This window comes from Saccostrea cucullata, unplaced genomic scaffold, assembly GCF_032062105.1.
Source record: "Saccostrea cucullata isolate Sc308-1 unplaced genomic scaffold, CSIRO_AGI_Scuc_v1 ctg2470, whole genome shotgun sequence".
NCBI classification, from domain to species: Eukaryota; Metazoa; Mollusca; class Bivalvia; order Ostreida; family Ostreidae; genus Saccostrea; species Saccostrea cuccullata.
The window spans coordinates 135141-155100 of record NW_026919936.1 but is presented as its reverse complement, the minus strand read 5'-3'; the positions used below and the strand labels follow the sequence as shown (position 1 = coordinate 155100).

Below are 19960 nucleotides of genomic sequence, written 5' to 3'. Positions count from 1 at the left end.
AGCACTACCTATTGTAGACTGTGACTTGAGTGCATCAAAAATGCACACACCTCTCTTGGTGGGCCACGCACATCTTCAACTGAAAATAGAAGATTACAAACAATAAGACAAAAAATAAACTTACCATCTTCCAGTCGTGTATTGCTGGCAGGCTATACTTCAATCTGGTGTTGTTTCTTGGCTTCTATCACAGCCAAGATTGAGTACAAGTCACAGTCTGAAGTTTTATGAGTGAGTGGCTCAAATCAGTTCTTTAATCCACTGGGTTTGTCTATAGCATAGACAAAACCAGGGACATTAGCAACTGGTATACCACATACAAGCACTACCTATTGCAGACTGTGACTTGAGTGCATCAACAATGCACACACCTCTCTTGGTGGGCCAGGCACATCATATTCAACTGAAAATAGAAGATTACAAACAATAAGACAATAAAATAAACTTACCATCTTCCAGTCCTGTATTGCTGGCAGGTATACTTCTATCTGTGTTGTTTCTTGGCTTCTATCACAGCCAAGATTGAGTACAAGTCACAGTCTGAAGTTTTATGAGTGAGTGGCTCAAATCAGTTCTTTAATCCACTGGGTTTGTCTATAGCATAGACAAAACCAGGGACATTAGCAACTGGTATACCACATACAAGCACTACCTATTGCAGACTGTGACTTGAGTGCATCAACAATGCACACACCTCTCTTGGTGGGCCATGCTCATCATATTCAACTGAAAATACAAGAGCACTAACAATCAGATAATAAAATAAACTTACCATCTTCAAGTCCTGTATTGCTGGCAGGTATACTTCAAGTATCTGTGTTTGTTTCTTGGCTTCTATCACAGCCAAGATTGAGTACAAGTCACAGTCTGAAGTTTTATGAGTGAGTGGCTCAAATCAGTTCTTTTTAATCCACTGGGTTTGTCTATAGCAGAGACAAAACCAGGGACATTAGCAACTGGTATACCACGTACAAGCACTACCTATTGCAGACTGTGACTTGAGTGCATCAACAATGCACACACCTCTCTTGGTGGGCCATGCTCATCATATTCAACTGAAAATACAAGAGCACTACTAAATAGACAAAAAATAAACTTACCATCTTGACGTCCTGTACTGCTGGCTAGTAATTAAAGCACTTTAATTGGTGTTGTTTCTTGCCTTCTATAACAGCCAAGATTGAGTACAAGTCACAGTCTGAAGTTTTATGAGTGAGTGGCTCAAATCAGTTCTTTAATCCACTGGGTTTGTCTATAGCATAGACAAAACCAGGGACATTAGCAACTGGTATACCACATACAAGCACTACCTATTGCAGACTGTGACTTGAGTGCATCAACAATGCACACACCTCTCTTGGTGGGCCATGCTCATCATATTCAACTGAAAATACAAGAGAACTACTAAATAGACAAAAAATAAACTTACCATCTTCATGTCCTGTACTGCTAGCAAGTAAGTCAAGTATACTTCAATTGGTGTTGTTTCTTGGCTTCTATCACAGCCAAGATTGAGTACAAGTCACAGTCTGAAGTTTTATGAGTGAGTGGCTCAAATCAGTTCTTTAATCCACTGGGTTTGTCTATAGCATAGACAAAACCAGGGACATTAGCAACTGGTATACCACATACAAGCACTACCTATTGCAGACTGTGACTTGAGTGCATCAACAATGCACACACCTCTCTTGCTGGGCCATGCTCATCATATTCAACTGAAAATACAAGATTACTAACAATAAACAATAAAAAAATAAACTTACCATCTTCACGTCCTGTACCGCTGGCAAGTATACTTCAATTGGTGTTGTTTCTTGGCTTCTATCACAGCCAAGATTGAGTACAAGTCACAGTCTGAAGTTTTATGAGTGAGTGGCTCAAATCAGTTCTTTTTAATCCACTGGGTTTGTCTATAGCAGAGACAAAACCAGGGACATTAGCAACTGGTATACCACGTACAAGCACTCCCTATTGCAGACTGTGACTTGAGTGCATCAACAATGCACACACCTCTCTTGGTGGGCCATGCTCATCATATTCAACTGAAAATACAAGAGCACTACTAAATAGACAAAAAATAAACTTACCATCTTCATGTCCTGTACTGCTAGCAAGTAAGTCAAGTATACTTCAATTGGTGTTGTTTCTTAGCTTCTATCACAGCCAAGATTGAGTACAAGTCACAGTCTGAAGTTTTATGAGTGAGTGGCTCAAATCAGTTCTTTTTAATCCACTGGGTTTGTCTATAGCAGAGACAAAACCAGGGACATTAGCAACTGGTATACCACGTACAAGCACTCCCTATTGCAGACTGTGACTTGAGTGCATCAACAATGCACACACCTCTCTTGGTGGGCCATGCTCATCATATTCAACTGAAAATACAAGAGCACTAACAATCAGGCAATAAAATAAACTTACTATCTTCACGTCCTGTAGTGCTGTCAAGTATACTTCAATTGGTGTTGTTTCTTGGCTTCTATCACAGCCAAGATTGAGTACAAGTCACAGTCTGAAGTTTTATGAGTGAGTGGCTCAAATCAGTTCTTTTTAATCCACTGGGATTGTCTATAGCATAGACAAAACCAGGGACATTAGCAACTGGTATACCACGTACAAGCACTCCCTATTGCAGACTGTGACTTGAGTGCATCAACAATGCACACACCTCTCTTGGTGGGCCATGCTCATCATATTCAACTGAAAATACAAGAGCACTACTAAATAGACAAAAAATAAACTTACCATCTTCATGTCCTGTACTGCTAGCAAGTAAGTCAAGTATACTTCAATTGGTGTTGTTTCTTAGCTTCTATCACAGCCAAGATTGAGTACAAGTCACAGTCTGAAGTTTTATGAGTGAGTGGCTCAAATCAGTTCTTTTTAATCCACTGGGTTTGTCTATAGCAGAGACAAAACCAGGGACATTAGCAACTGGTATACCACGTACAAGCACTCCCTATTGCAGACTGTGACTTGAGTGCATCAACAATGCACACACCTCTCTTGGTGGGCCATGCTCATCATTCAACTGAAAATACAAGATTACAAACAAATAGACAAAAAATAAACTTACCATCTTCACGTCATGTAGTGCTGGCTAGTATACTTTAATTGGTGTTGTTTCTTGGCTTCTATCACAGCCAAGATTGAGTACAAGTCACAGTCTGAAGTTTTATGAGTGAGTGGCTCAAATCAGTTCTTTAATCCACTGGGTTTGTCTATAGCATAGACAAAACCAGGGACATTAGCAACTGGTATACCACATACAAGCACTACCTATTGCAGACTGTGACTTGAGTGCATCAACAATGCACACACCTCTCTTGGTGGGCCATGCACATCATTTCAACTGAAAATACAAGATTACAAAAAATAAGACAAAAAATAAACTTACCATCTTCAGTCATGTATTGCTGGCAGGCTTACTTTCAATCTGTGTTGTTTCTTGGCTTCTATCACAGCCAAGATTGAGTACAAGTCACAGTCTGAAGTTTTATGAGTGAGTGGCTCAAATCAGTTCTTTAATCCACTGGGTTTGTCTATAGCATAGACAAAACCAGGGACATTAGCAACTGGTATACCACATACAAGCACTACCTATTGCAGACTGTGACTTGAGTGCATCAACAATGCTCAAACCTCTCTTGGTGGGCCCTGCTCATCATCTTCAACTGAAAATACAAGATTGCAAACAATAAGACAATAAAATAAACTTACCATCTTCCAGTCATGTATTGCTGGCAGGTAAGTCTTACTTCTATCTGTGTTGTTTCTTGGCTTCTATCACAGCCAAGATTGAGTACAAGTCACAGTCTGAAGTTTTATGAGTGAGTGGCTCAAATCAGTTCTTTAATCCACTGGGTTTGTCTATAGCATAGACAAAACCAGGGACATTAGCAACTGGTATACCACATACAAGCACTACCTATTGCAGACTGTGACTTGAGTGCATCAACAATGCTCACACCTCTCTTGGTGGGCCATGCACATATTCAACTGAAAATAGAAGATTACAAACAATAAGACAACAAAATAAACTTACCATCATCCAGTCATGTATTGCTGGCAGGCTTACTTCTATCTGTGTTGTTTCTTGGCTTCTATCACAGCCAAGATTGAGTACAAGTCACAGTCGAAAGTTTTATGAGTGAGTGGCTCAAATCAGTTCTTTAATCCACTGGGTTTGTCTATAGCATAGACAAAACCAGGGACATTAGCAACTGGTATACCACATACAAGCACTACCTATTGCAGACTGTGACTTGAGTGCATCAACAATGCACACACCTCTCTTGGTGGGCCACGCACATCTTCAACTGAAAATAGAAGATTACAAACAATAAGACAACAAAATAAACTTACCATCATCCAGTCATGTATTGCTTGCAGGCTTACTTCTATCTGTGTTGTTTCTTGGCTTCTATCACAGCCAAGATTGAGTACAAGTCACAGTCTGAAGTTTGATGAGTGAGTGGCTCAAATCAGTTATTTAATCCACTGGGTTTTTCTATACTCTATAGCATAAACTAATTCAGGGATATTAGCAACTTGTACCACGTACAATCTACTAGCACTTGTGACTTGGACCATGCGCTTTATATTCAACTGTAAATATAAGATCGCTAACAATCAGACAATAAAATAAACTTACTATCTTGCAATAAACCCTTTTCCTTTGACATATTTTGCTTAGGAGTTATTTCATTTAGCTGTCATCTTGTAGGGCAAATATTTCAGCAACCAATTTTAAACATGCATGCATGAAATATTTGGGTGGAAATATTTAAGTCTAATGAACATGGACATGAACATGGCTTTAACAAATGTACATGTATTATATTCATAAGAAAAATAGTGTTATCTTTACCTCAGTAACCAGTATAACAAATTGAACTCGGTTGAATAATGAAGGGATCTGGGAATATTGTCCTACAATGTGGCGACTAAGGGGAATAACTTGTAGTCAAAATAGGTCATAGAAAAAGGGTCTATTGGTGAATTGTGTGTACTGCAATTATGGGCAAAACTACGTAATTGAGTAGCTGGTACCTTTTTTGTTTTTGTTATGCTTGTAACGGGAAATATCTTTTTAAACTTGCACTTTGGACCATCTGAACATTTTGAAATGTCATTCTAGGCCTTGCAGTGATATATAAGCCCAAAAATATCATTGATTATTTCTCTTAATAAAAAATAAAAATTCAGCTAATAGTAGTATGTGTGTTATAAACGAAACAGAGATCATATAATCATTCTAGAGAGTATTGTAACGTGGTATGTTTTTCTTCTGCTTGAGGTGAAGAAGTCCGGGTAATTGTGCTTATTTCATGACAATGCATAAATAATGATATTTTGATTATTTCCATTTTTGTTTTGTGTTAAAATCATAAACGTGAGATGCAAACATTGACATAAAACACATTAAGATCCCCAAACCTGTTGTTCTTTTTTATATTTCTATTTTTTAACCTCTTCTTCTTTCCGTGCATCCATATCCATCGCGGCCTACAACTCGAGTGAAGTCATGGTAACAGTATCCGGGTTATTTCCACAAGTAACGTTCGGATCGGATACTGTGTAAAAAACCGGAATTTTAAGAGATATTTTAGGTCACGTCTCAAACATCAACTAAACGTCAAATATCAAAAAATAATCAATTACTAGGCCTAGTAAATATATACAAGCAACTGATAAATATTCAATACCTTGTAAAATGCTAGCAGGTTCAGAGGTTGATAGAGCAGCAGGAACTTATAGGCCAAGTTCAACATGTTGTTCAATGAACAAATAGTTTTGTCGAACCTGATACATAGTAAATTTGCATGTTTGCTTAAACTAATCTTCCTTTTTGTGCGTGAAAATTGTGTATGTCCGCCCAGCTTAGCTTTACTTCTCATGTATCATGCATAATCACTAGTGTAAGATTGACTTGTCCGGTGTGAGACAGCAGTGTGAGATTTTTCTGTCTTACACTGTGTATTACATGTTGTTTATATAAAGAAACTGTAACAATGTTATAACACATAATTAAACTTTGTCACATACTTATTTTCATGTATTGTCGTATTTTCACTTTTTTAATGGCACTATTTAGATCGCGGAATGATTCTGATACATAAGTTTTTTATCTTTCTGATTAATTTACACGGACTGAAAATTATTTTATCAGTTTACACTACTTATCTCTCCAGATTTTTAATTAGTGGAAAATTTTGTATGCCCCATCATGGCGACGTCAGCATAAAATAATGCGAGAAAAATAATCATTCATTACTCTCATGTATCCATGCATCTCTCTAAAGCCTGGGTGTTGTTGAATGATTCATAGCTCTCTAATGAATATTATAACAATGTTTATAAGGGTTTGTATTATGATTTCGGAAGATAAAATACATTTATAAATGAAGTTTGTCCCAACACTAAACATGTTTGTATGGACCAAACCTGTCTGGATGTTTTCTTCCTGGTGTATTTTGCTTTTTCTATCTCTGCTCCTTTACACCGTCCGCACACTTTCGCGCTCCGTAACTCTTTGTTGATAAAAGGATCTACTTCCTTGGTAACCAATTCTCATTCGGAAAAACTCTGTCATTTTCTAAAGCAAATGACTCAATATTTCCGAGTATTTCCGAATGCCTCCTTCATAGACGAGTTATGTCCCTTTGTTTGATTTTTTTTATTGATAGGCCTAAAGTACGCAAGTTGGACTCTTACATAGAATTTACTTCTGTGAAAAAGATCTTAGATAAATATCGTTGTATGAGCAGTAATTTGACGAGGATGTGCATAACCTATTGAATTTTTTGACAAGCAAAAACGTCAACGTTCCTGGATAAGCAAAATTTTACTTATTAGTGGGGACATCATTTTGCAAGAGATCATTTAAAAAGTAGATTCAACGAATCGATAAGTTTACAAAATAAAGGTTCCTGGGAATGTATATTCATGGGTAAAGATGACCCACAACATTCATGAACATTGGTCCTCCACAAACAACTTGATGCCTATCCCTCAGTAAGTATACTACTTATACTTAATGTAAAAATTTGATTAACTAGTTTGGCCGCACTTCATCTCCATTCATAATCTACATAAGGAAGGTTCCACATAAATTTCATCTGTTTTGGTTTTGAATCGGTGATTTTTTTTTTTAAAAGAGAAGCCTCCCGCTACAGTTTGATAATAACCCCCCCCCCCAAAAAAATCGGTTATATTGCAAAGCCCTGGGGACATGTGAATAAAAAACGAATTCGTTAAAGGGGAGTATTAAATACAAAATTTTACTTTGGGTACTAAATATTTCTGATAAATGGAATTTCATATCTAAATACTTATGAAAAATATATGTCAATTCAATATTCTGGAGTTTAAGATATTGAAAATTCGTTATAAAAGATGTAATTTTCGTTACTTTTAACCTCTACAGGACAGAAAATCAGTTCCCTATATCTGTACATTCGTTATATCAGTGTTCGTTAGAATCGTACTATATTTTCCTAGACTTTGTAAAGAATTTCGCCGGGGATTTAAAAAATCTCTGTGAATTCCTGATATCTGTATTCGTACTAAATGAGTTTTGCTATACACTACCTCAGGAAGCTTAAAATCAACCTAAGTTTCATATTTTCTGGCCCAGTGGCTCTAATATTTTTTTTTCTAATGACTCTACCCTAATTTTGTTTCTTATTGATTAAGGACGCTTTGTACTGAATTTGGTTTAAAATGGTCTAGAGGTTCTTGAGGGGAAAAAATGAAAATATAAATCTTTAGAGAATGGATGGAGAGTAGATGAACAGACATTGGCCATCTGGTGAACAAAAATCTCACTTGAGCTTTCAGTTGAGTTATAAATAGCCGAAGAACTGCAGCTCTCCGAAAAAATATAATTTTACATACCGGAGAGCTACAGTATCACCCACTAAAAAAAACTTGTATGAAGTTTATTGAGCAAAAAAAAGTGTGCTGTTTCTCAGTTCATTTCTCCATATACTTAAAACTGTCATCTCAAAATACCGGTATTACTAACCGTTTGTTCCTAGCATATTCTTTCACTGTTTCCTCAACAAAAAAATTCCTTATAATTGTTGTTAATAGCCCCCCAGTCCTGGCCCTGAAATTGAGATCATCGAAAATTTCGTCTATTTCTACCGCCATTTTGGTTTGCAAGATAATTTAGTCCACCGTGCCTCGTGGAGATTTTAACTACGAGAGTATTTGATTAAAAGAGTAGGGAATTATTTTTGAAACCTAGCTTTTTTGCAATTGAGGTAAAAAGAAAGAATTATAATCCAGAATCAAGCGCAACTTTCTGTGCACAAGAACAGTTCTTTCAATTGGTGGCACTGTAGCTCTCCGGTCTGTCAATATCTTTTTTTCGGAGAGCTACAGTTCTGCAGCTATATGTTATAAATACAACTAACATTTAGCACATACAGTAGTATAATTACGGGTTATTAATAATTAAAGATCTGATTGCGAAAAATAGTGACCAAATTTTCTTAATTATTTGTATCGAACAAAGGCACCTGACATTTTACGTTTTCTTGTTAAATAATACTAATGATTCACAGGTACAGGGTTATATTTTTGTATATTTTGTAAAAATCCATCGTTGAGTGCCTATGATGGTATTCTATTTACAAAAATGTAGCTCTCTCTCTCTCTCTCTCATTTTTTTTAATCAGATGTTTTCTCCACCCCCATTAAAAGAGGTTCATGGGCCACATCGCTCACCTGAATAGTTCTTTGACAGATTTCCCCCTTTTTAATACTTAGTGACCCGCACTACCCTCATGGGGTCCTGACTTGAACAAATTGGAATCTACATATATTTCAATGTAAAAATTGGATTCCCTATTGTAGCCCCCTATGTTTTGAACAATTTAGAATCTACACTACTTGGCCCCATTTTTAACAATACAACCCCCTCCCCCCTTCACCCAAAGATGCTTTGTACCAAGTTTGGTTTAAATTGGTCCAGAACTTGTGATCAGAAAAGCTCACTTGTACTTTCAGCTCAGGTGAGCTAAAAAGGGAGAGGGCTACATTATTGCAGCTTGTATGCTATATACATACATACATACATACATCCTCAGCAAACTAGAATTTGAAAATTCATTTCCTCCTTGAAATGCAAGATACAACCGAAAGCTTATAGTGTATATATTTTAATTATTTAATTTCTCTGCATAATCATAGTTAATGTGTTCAAAGTACTTTTTTCATTCTCAAATTTTAATAAACATACATTTTCATAGATCTTGAAATGTACATGTATATTCAAGAATATTTCTTACTCATATATCCCCCCTTTCCCTATGCAAACCTTAAATTTAGGACATACTAGTTCACATACAAAAATGAAAATCTACAGTGTATTTAAAGACAGTGACAAAGAATATAATACATACATGTAATTGCTTCGTACTACATTATTTTTATAACTAGGAATGTTGGACATGCTTAGTGTTGTAAATAAATAATTTGTAGCTACATATATTCTATTCGCAGTCGCACATGTTCATAATAGTAATAAATGTTCATACATTAGGTCATTTGGGTGTATTGACTACTGCAATGCACCTTTTTCACTCTGGCCATACAAGGGGCATACAATACGGTCACTATGCAGAGAACATATAATGTATACATATATTTCAAAATTATCGTAACATTTTTAAACTAATAAGTACTTAAACATCAAAATATTTTTAAAATATGAAAAAAAGACAGATTTACACATGCCTCCTGAGTTACAAACATTTATTTCTTCTAACTGGGAAATAAGAGCAAAGAGATACTGACTAGGTTCTTTATAACAGGGCAGTGGTACATATAATATAAATCAGACCCTATAAAGCATTGACATGATTCACAAAAGCAATGAGGTAAAAACACAATACCATCCATCAAAATTTAGGCTACCATAATTATCAACCTTTCACTCTGAACAGATTTTTTTAATGCCAACATTTATTAACTGGACATTGAATTATCTATTTTATTACTTGATTCATGCTTTTTCTATTAACTTGTTCAATTTATTCTCACAAGCTGCATATACACATTATGTGAGAGATGAGGATTAACAAGAGATGATGGACAAAACACTGTGAAAACAGTCAGCAACATGATTAGGTAATGTTTTGTGATAAATCAGATGAAGACTTGATAGACTTCAATATTGTACATGTATGTACAATTTGTGGATCCAAAGAAGTGGAAAAGATAGGTATTCTAAATATTATATCTTTAAGATGTATAAAATATGCAGGGCTGAATAAAATTCAGTGTTTTGAGTGGCAAATCTTTAGGTAGTTGGGGCGTGAAAATTGGTAAAATAAATATTAAATCAGGTCAAAATTCTAATACATAAGTACTTGTACATGAACTAAAATTACAAAAGCCCTGTGTACAGAGGTATGGAAAATGTATTAAGAAAAAATAACACCATTTTTATGAAATGGAGCAAAATATTTGCTCTTACAAACACACTCAGGCAATTCTTAGTTCTAAATTTACCTACAATACATCATGAAACATTTTTACAAGTGATGCTTTGGATATGAGAAATTGTTCACATTCAACAAATCTATTACTTATGTCAAGTTGCAAGTGGTTATGATTTAATTATACAAAGAAAATAAATCTTGTAGGCGGATCAGAGATTTTCACTGTTTTGGGGATTGGGGATTGATTTTTCACAATCAATGTGTATTTGATTTAAACGCTATTCAACAATATAACACAATACTCCTCATAGGTGGGTGAAGGAATCTAATTCAGTGAAAGCACCGCTAGAAAGCTGAAATGGATTTTTCAAGATTATGAGTTTTTTTTTTTTCACTTTTCTTTAATACTAACCATAGGGAAAATGCTTACAGTTACACTTTCATTTGAATATACACAAAATCATGATTTCAGCACCTGAAGTTCTAAAATGCCCTGCATATAATAAACTAAAGATGTACTTTACATGATTGAATGGCAACTTTGGTCTGCATTTGTTCATTTCATCATCTGACAAGGATACAGATATACAGAGAAGGGGGTTTCTTTTTACAACCACTTATAGTTGTAAAAAAAAATTCTACATAAAGGTCAATTTTGATGGTTATCACACCACAACACTTTTACTTATTAATTAAAAAACACATAATATAATCGTTAATTTTAATCCGTAATCAAATTCACCAAGTTTCTCCATTTTCCACCGAAACCTGGCACGGAGTCTTGCACCATCATAGCTATGAGCAGGTCCACATTTGGTATCATTTCTTGTGTTCTGTAACAGAAAGGCTAATTGCCACAGTCATCAAGTACACTTCTCTAACATTTGGTTTATCTGGAGGTTCCGCCAGTCCTGAGTGATGTCGTTGAAATGATTATCAAAGTCCACCACATCAACTTCCCTAAACGATTGAGATGACAACAACATGGCTGCCGTCCGTAATGTTTCCTCCGTCACTGTCTCTTTACTAGGAAAAAAAAATCTTATAATTAGTTTTCATTTCACCCTATATTTATGCTATTGGGATATACTTAGATCACATAATGCAAGGAATTGAATAAAGAAAAATTTTGATGATTTTCTTTCTTTTTTTGTTTTAAATCAAAAATATATTCCAGAAAAAAACAACATAAAAACTGTTCATTATCAAAACATGAATCATCAATAATTATTCTTAATGTCATATACTTATTGAGCCCTAATACTCTATGTAAAATTGACAAGAGTTCTGAATTTGGAAATGAACTGGAAACTGGCTGATCAAAATTTAAAATTCTTAATTTGCCTTTAATTATAATTGAAACCAATCTGGTTCAAAGATTAATTTTTATTAAATTAGTTTAAAAGAAGGAGGATTTAAATATAAGCAATGTTGTCGATTTAGCCAAAATCAATTCAGCTAAAGTAAATGAGTCAACTTAAACATAAAATATGGGACAAGTATTTCATGTATGGATCAAAATCAGTATGTGTCTTACTTTTCTTCTTGTTTCCATGAATTTTCCTTTGGTGAATAAATTCTGTACAACTCTGAGACAGATTCTGGATGTAGTCTTTCATTATCAACCTGCATGTATACAACAGACTTCCTTTAAGGTTAAATTTATGAAATAACAAAGAACATTATATTCTGATCTTTTTATTTTTTCATTATCATCATAATCATTCTAAAGTTAAATAAATGGAGTATGTAACTGTGTTGCTTTATGAAGCTTTTTCAAAGATTTCTCGAAATTTTGAAGTTATCTTTTTTTAATATTTATAAATAATTATGTAATTGTCTTGAATTTCTTCTTTTAGAAAGTTGATTTAATTAAAAGAACTGAGTTATAAGGAACACAAATATTTACACATGCAATATTTCAAATAACATTTTATTACCATAAATATATGTGAATCTGGACAATTTTCTTGAATTCTTCTTCCTATAGTTTTGGCCACATTATTCAATCTGATCAAAAACAACATAGGTAGAAATAAGAATATATCTTTCCTAAATATTTCTATTAATAATACCAATGAAACAATAAATATTTCTTTCTTACAACAACCTTTAAGGCCATGCATGGTCTCTACATGCTCGAGGTGTCTTATTTTAATCATCTTTTCAATAATTGTATTTTTTTCTAACACATATTCATTCATACCACAAAGCTTGAAAACGGAGGAGGAAGACATCTTGATCTTGACGTTATTTTGGTCAAAGGTCAAAATCTAACTAACCATTTTGTTGCAATGACACAGACAATTTGTAATCAAGCAACTTTATATTTAGTATATTACAATAGAAGTAGGAAATTATCAAAGAAGAAAATATACATGTTTCTCTGGTTACTTGGTCAAAAACCAACATAAGAGTTTCTACTTAGAGAGTGCAGGAAAAATCAAACTTACTCTTTGTCCCTAAGATTTTCATTGGCTTGATAGTAACCAGCGATGACATAACCCCTGCTTTTACAATATGCATCAATCTGAAATATAAAACAACATTATGTATATTCTTCACAGGCTTAAGTGACCCCTTTTTGGTCCAGGGTTCTGTACCCTTATCCGGGAATTTTAAATTTATCAAAAGAGTGATTTTTTCATAAATTGTTTTCAAAAAAGTTGAAAATGATCATTGCATCAAAATTAGATTTTCTGCACCCCCTGAGAAAAATGCTTTTTTTTTGTAGAAATAAATTGATTTGGTAGCTAAATAAAGCTACCTCAGGTAGGTAAATATAGTAAGTAGGTAGATCAAGCTACTTAGCTAAATCTAGTGATTGTACCAGACTTGATAAGACCCAACTTCACCTTTGATTGTTTGATTGATTTGTTTTTTTTAACTGAAGCTTTTTGATATCTGAAATTGATAGTAAGATCCAGTGAACCTAGGTTCACTTCAAAGATGGAAATGGCCAAAAACATAAATTGTACAGAAGTTTAGAATGATTAAGAAAAATATTTACACTCATAAACATACAAAAGTTAAATTATACTAATGCATTATTCCACTTGTATATTTTGACATTTTCTTATTAAAACTGACTTGAATGGAATTAACATTTAAATGCCAATGAAAGCACACCGGTATTACTCAACTCGAATTTCCTCTGTCACATTTGATGTTTAACAATATTAGAGGAAGAATTACACATGAATCGAAGTCAAAATAACTATATATTACTTTAAGAATTTAGAACAATGATAATAATACACATCTGGAGCAGAATCTTATCCGAAAAATCTCACATTTACCTGCAGCAAAGCAGCTTCAAGCATGGGAGCAAGACTGAGGGTTAAATGAAATAAAGGGATACAGTCGACAAATTTCAAAACTTTGCGGTCCTTTGATTTACTATCTTCTGCCAGTAATACACCATTCACAGAACAATGTGGATGTTTGACAGCATGGAGAAGTATTTTACAATACGCCTGAATGCTGACGATGATCTCCGCCATCCTTGCTTTTAATTTTGAGAGCGCTAATTGACGAAAAATATTCGTAGTTTTATTAATTAAGGCTAATACACATTAAAACTTAGGATAAATCATTGTATCGACAATAAAAAAAATTAATCTCATTTACATTCATTATAATTAAAACTTGTCTGTGTGTTTATCTCAATATTATCAAGTATTTAATTATAGGAGTTTAATGTATCTGGTGATTAGTCCACCCTTTCTTTATTTATACATGAAAAATAAAGTTTATCTCACAAATAAAACAAAACACATGTTCAGTCATTATTATCAGATTATTTAAAAAGCATGATAACAGATTATATTATTTTCTTTTTTAATACACTATTTTTTTTTAATTTACTGCGGACCTCAAACATGTCAGCCTACATGAAATCAAAGATTGCTTCCTTGGAAATACAACTTTTTTATATATCATGCTGATTGTCACCCAGTGTAACTATGGTTTATAGTTATTTTAATTCCTAATAAGGCATATGGGTGTCTTTTTAACCGTTGTCTCTCTTGATACTCTCCGAGAACTTGACTTGAAAGGGTGACCACTGAGGACAATAAAATTGCCATCTAAATTAATACATGTACCGTTATGGTAATGATAACATAATATTTATATGATAATCAGATATTGATATTATTATTATATCTGGTCAGGTATGCAAACAAGAAGACTTGCCTGGACTGCATTCAAGATAGCTAGCTTAGTTTACGTTAGATAAACAGGTATCCGTTCATGTAAATCTCTCAATTTTTCTTTATCCTTGTCTCTTTCACATTTAAAACAAGATGTTGTTAGTGAAACACTGACGTCCCTGTATGGCAGCATATATGGCGAGAGTTGAATTGTTATTCTCTCATATACATGACAAAGGTCAAGGTCAAAAGTATTGGTACCCAAAGGAAAGTCACTGTCTTGTTACAAGGAATATACCTGAAATATGAAAGCCCTAGTTCTGTCTGTTCAAATGTCATGACCAAGGTTCAAGTTTTAAAAAGTGGATCAAACTCTAACGTCAAGGTCAAAAGGTCAAAAATATTTATACCAACAAAAGGTCTTGTCACAATGCATACACTTTTGAAGTATGAAAGCCCTAGCTCCAAATGTTCAAAATTTATGGCCAAGGTAAATATGTGTTATTTTTTTGTAAAAGTAAGTCAAACTCCAAGGTCAAGAGGTCAAATTTGGTTGTATTCAAAGAAAGGTCTTGTCACAAGGAATACACTACTGAAATATGGAAGCCACAGCCCTATACTCACTCAGTAGTTATGGACTAGGTTAAAGTTGACAAAAGACAGACAGAGAGACAAACAGATAAACAGACAAACAGACAGACAGGACAAAACAATATATTTTGGGATTTTTCAACCGGGGAGCATAAAAATTACAAGAAATATATGTTTATTCTGATATTCTATTTCAGAAACTGTGAAAAAAAAAACCAATAAATATTTATACTAACTAGGTCATATTGACCACACATGTTGTATACACAATACACATACTTAAATACAGTGGTTTAGGTTTCCAAATATGTATAATGTTCATCATTATTGGTGGTATTAGAGACATAGTTATTAGTTGTTCAAGATTCCAAAGTTTACCTTTATCTAGGCATTTTTTCTTTTTGATCCTGAATGAAGTACACTTGGAATTAATATACTGAAATCAGAAATCATGTAATGATATATTATCTGAAGCTTTAAATAGTATACTTCAGCTGTTAAACTACCTGATTGGTACATTTTAAAAACTTGTAACAGTTTCTTTTTCCCCCCTCTAGACTGAATATCAAGTCAATTGGTAAATCTGGGAGTTACTTATAACATGGACTCCGAACTAAAGGTCTAAATCTGAAGTAATGGCAGGAGTGAATCATGGCCGAGGACTGATGCTGGCGGTCAGTGCAGGTGTCATGGCAGCCCTCGGTTCTGTCTCAGCCAAACTGGCCACTAGTGACCACATCATTATGGACATCTGTCAAATCATCATCAGGAGTGGCATTTGCCACCAGGTACAGTACTGTAATATTATAGTTTTACTGTAATCCAATACTTAATTGCCTCTTTATTTTCTCTTCATATATATTTATATATAATTATGTTCATGGAACTAGAATGGAAAAAAGAAATCAATTTCTTTAAAGTATTTTGATTAAGTTGACCCTGAATTGACAAATTGCTTATTTTGAATAAAAATTCTCTAGCTGTCAGGAGAATGAAAATAGAGGGTCCTCAAACTAAAAAATATTGCACATGTTGATTGGATTATTTTATTTTGTATACATGTATTGTCTAGCTTGCTGATATAAATCACATTGTAAAATCATAATTTTCTTTCCATTTCAGCTGAGTCTTGTGATGAGGATTTTGTTTTTTGCTCTGATATTTGTTTGTAATGGCATGATGTGGACTCTCTTTACCAAGTCCCTCCAGTTCTGTTCGTCAACAGCTGAAGCAACAGTTACAAACACAGCCTCCAACTTCCTTATCAGTGTAAGTTTTGACTCTATTTAATTGCTTGCTTAAATATTTTTTTATAGGCCGTCTTAAGACGTATAATGTTATAGGCTTCGTGTCCGTCTGTCCGTCCGTCTGTTAGCTTTTCTCGTGTCCGGCTCATAACTTTAATACTATAAGGCCTAGAGTTATCAAACTTTGTCAGCTGATACATCTTAGGTAGAAGGTGTGTCGCGCACAAAAAGTAGGTCGCTCTGACCTATAATTAAAAAGTTATAGCCAAATATGGAAAAATCCTGTCCGGTCCAGAACTAGAAAACTATTAGACTTAGAATCATCAAACTTGGCCAGTTTATGCATCTTAGGTAGAAGGTGAGTCGCGACATATATCAAGGTCACTGTGACCTTTAATTTAAGTGAAATTAAAAAAAAAAAATGTCTTTTTTTCTATTCATTTACACATTCAAAAAATCTAAAACTTTTGCACTATCCTTATTAGAAAAATGTTAAATCAAGAAAATACTTAATTTTTTTAGCATATACATGTACTTGACAGCAATCTATAACAAATATAATATATGTTAGAGAAATTCCACCACTCCCATGAGTGTAATTATCAAGCACTGGTCAAGAAGAATTTTGATAACAGAAAATTGCATGTCAAATTAGAGAGAGAAATTAATGAGTTTAGTGTGAGGAGTAGCTGTAAGAGCATCGGTGCTATCTATATCTCTTGAGTATTGGGCCAAATGGGTAAGTCTGTTGGATTAAAAAAATAGCTCTTGTTGGCTAGTCTAAGTTTTAGAATGAATTTGATGAGAAGTAATCAAAACTAATCTGATATTGCATATTATTAAACTATTTTGATATTACATAATATTATGAACTTAAAAACTAATTTTATGGGGGTGGGATGGAATCAGCATGTCCATATGAATTGCATTTTTAAAACTGACTGACATTAAATCTAAAAAAAAAAAATCATTAATGTTTTATATGTTTTATGGTAGATAGTGCAGATCCAATAATCTTTAGGGAGTAATGAGTAGACAAGCATCCAGTTAAAGATTAATTAATGTGTTCAATGTAGGAAGGCTAGCTGCATGTCTCTTTCATTTCTTCAGCGCATGGTCTTATCTGTCTTCTTCGGGAATTAGACAGAAGAACTGCTGGTCAGTTTATATTTGATGGCCAGCCTTTTATTTTCAAAATTAATTAGGTATAGATTAACTTGTGAAGACTAATTTGATATTGTTTAATATGATAGGCATTTGGCATGGTCTAACACAACCAGTATAGAAATCTATGAATGATGCAATATTTGTTATAATTAATGCCTACACCACAGGAGATGGATAAACAAATATTTTAAGGTGTGTAAAAATCATTGAAATCTTAAAACCAAGGTTGACATGATTTTCCTGCACTTTTAACTGTTTAAGATACAGTGTAACTGTAATTTTTTGACAGGCGTATCATGCTGTGGCGTGGCACTTTATTTATCTATTTTTTTATCTTACCTGATCTGAAGGCTTTTCTGATTACATTTTGTGCAGATCCATCTGTATGTCAATGTGTGTCTCTAAACTTTTCACTTTTCTCAACAACCACAGCATCAATTTTATCCAAACTTGCCACAAAGTCTCCTTGGGTAAAGTGAATTCAAGTTTCAAGTGCATTCATCTTTTAAAAATCATCTTCACAAGAACCACTGAGTAAGAATATGAGAAACTTACATGAATCCATCCCAAGGTAGAGTAGATTCATATTTGTTCAAATCATGACCCCGGGTGGTAGGGTGGGGCTCAAATGGGTAATAAAAATGGGAAAAGGAAAAAAATCTTCTCAAGAAGTAAAGTCATGATTAGTCATTATTAACTTAGGTAGTTAAAAAAATTAAGTTTGTTTAAAACTTGACTTTTAGGGGTAGGGTGGGGCTTCAGTGGAGGATCATAGTTTTACAATGGAATACAGAAAAAATCTTAATTCTTGAAAAATAATATTCTGGATTCATTTTTGGTATTGTTTTCTAGGCCTTGATGGGAGTAGCTCTGTTCAATGAGACCCTCTCCCTGCGATGGTGGATTGGAGCCAGTTTGATTGTTACAGGACTTCTGCTGATTCACAGGGCAAATAGAAAAGAAAGTGAAGAGAAAAATAAAACAGACTGATTTCCAGATGTCATGACTTTTCCCCCCCAAAATATTTTGTATTTGTGTAAATACACTTCAACCATCAAGGATATAGTGAGATTTTTTGTTTACAAGAAAGAGATGATAGTTTTAAATTGTTATTGTAATGTTGTTTTTTTTTTTGGGGGGGGGGGGTGTTTTTTTTTTTTATATAACTGGCAACAACAACATTGAAATGAACTTTTAATACTATCAATTTCTTTCAAAAAAAACTTTTTTATATTTATAAGTTGAGTGGATGAAAGAGTGAAAGAATTGAAACTGCATGTTACATACACTTACACCATGCTAATCACCAGAGACAAGACAAAGGGAAAGCACAAAATTAACATCTGAGTTTCTACTTACTGAATATGACACAATTGTATGCAAAATGATATCTCTAAAAATGTAGAAAATGTCAGAAGTATTTCTTTTATAAATTTTGTGCATACATGAACTGCAAAAGTTTTTAATTTTATTTGAAGATGAAAATAAGGTGCTGCATTTCTGCTGTGCCAATATTTCACTTTATAGGGATGAATGCATTGCTTTTGCAAACTTACTAGAATTATTCATAATATTAAAATGAATGCATGAGAACTAAAATGTTATCTGATGTACATATACTACCAGTATTTATTGGATTATAGGAATCCAGATCTTTCATATTTATACTATTTATTTATTGATTTATTAAACAAGCATAATTTCTTATGAAATAAAAGTAAATAAGAATCCATATGCATTATCTTTTTTCATTTTCATTTTATTAACAGTATGTCTTAATTAAAGAAGATGTTTGCCAATGAAAAAAAAACATGAATCATACATATTACTAATATGCACAATTCTGCCATTATTTACACCTGTTTGGTATAATTTGAAGCTCCTGGATAAAATGGTTACATATGATAAATCAAAGAAGGTTGAAGGAAATATTTTGTAAAATTAAATAAATCTCTTAACAGACTTGTACAAAAATAAAAATTGAGAAAAAAATTTTAAACAGGTGAAATTCGTCGCTAGTATTTCTATGAAAGTTATTTCTTAAAAAAAACTTCTGTATTCTTTCAAAAAATCCTGGCCTTTTTTTTCCCCCTTTTTCTCTCCTAAAAATACATTCATAAAAAGAAATTAAATACATCTAAAGCCTTGTAGAGAAAATCAATGTAAATACATACTTCTTGTTAAAAAAAAGTTTTTCATCAGTAGAAGTGATTAGTCACAGGAAGGTGGACAGGTTTCTCCACAGAGAAACTTGTGTATTCGAGGTCTTTTATCCTGTTTATACAGTGTTCGTTTAATTGTTGTCCCTCGTTTCTGATTTTCCTCCCACCATAAACGTTTCTGCTTT

The 19960-nt window shown here is 33.6% G+C and overlaps 2 protein-coding genes and 1 long non-coding RNA gene across 3 annotated transcripts; 1 reads left to right on the top strand and 2 right to left on the bottom strand.

Moving 5' to 3' along the window:
* Positions 1-2160: 2160 nt before the first annotated feature.
* LOC134240461 (uncharacterized) lies at positions 2161-3308 on the bottom strand. Its single transcript, XR_009986454.1, has 3 exons — positions 3077-3308; positions 2422-2700; positions 2161-2375 (listed from the first exon to the last, which is right to left on the bottom strand). It is a non-coding gene; the product is annotated as an uncharacterized LOC134240461 (long non-coding RNA).
* Positions 3309-9165: 5857 nt separating this feature from the next.
* Positions 9166-13989, bottom strand: LOC134240548 (ER membrane protein complex subunit 8-like). Its single transcript, XM_062722643.1, has 5 exons — positions 13754-13989; positions 12908-12984; positions 12395-12464; positions 11992-12080; positions 9166-11480 (listed from the first exon to the last, which is right to left on the bottom strand). Exons 1-5 carry the CDS (start codon positions 13955-13957, stop codon positions 11318-11320), a joined length of 603 nt encoding a protein of 200 aa, XP_062578627.1. The 5' UTR covers positions 13958-13989; the 3' UTR covers positions 9166-11317.
* A 349-nt stretch (positions 13990-14338) lies between these two features.
* Positions 14339-18884, top strand: LOC134240451 (transmembrane protein 42-like). The gene is made up of 4 exons (XM_062722540.1): positions 14339-14567; positions 15757-15987; positions 16322-16468; positions 18466-18884. The coding sequence occupies exons 2-4, from the start codon at positions 15835-15837 to the stop codon at positions 18601-18603; spliced, it is 438 nt and encodes a 145-aa protein (XP_062578524.1). The 5' UTR covers positions 14339-14567; positions 15757-15834; the 3' UTR covers positions 18604-18884.
* The last annotated feature ends 1076 nt before the right edge of the window (positions 18885-19960 follow it).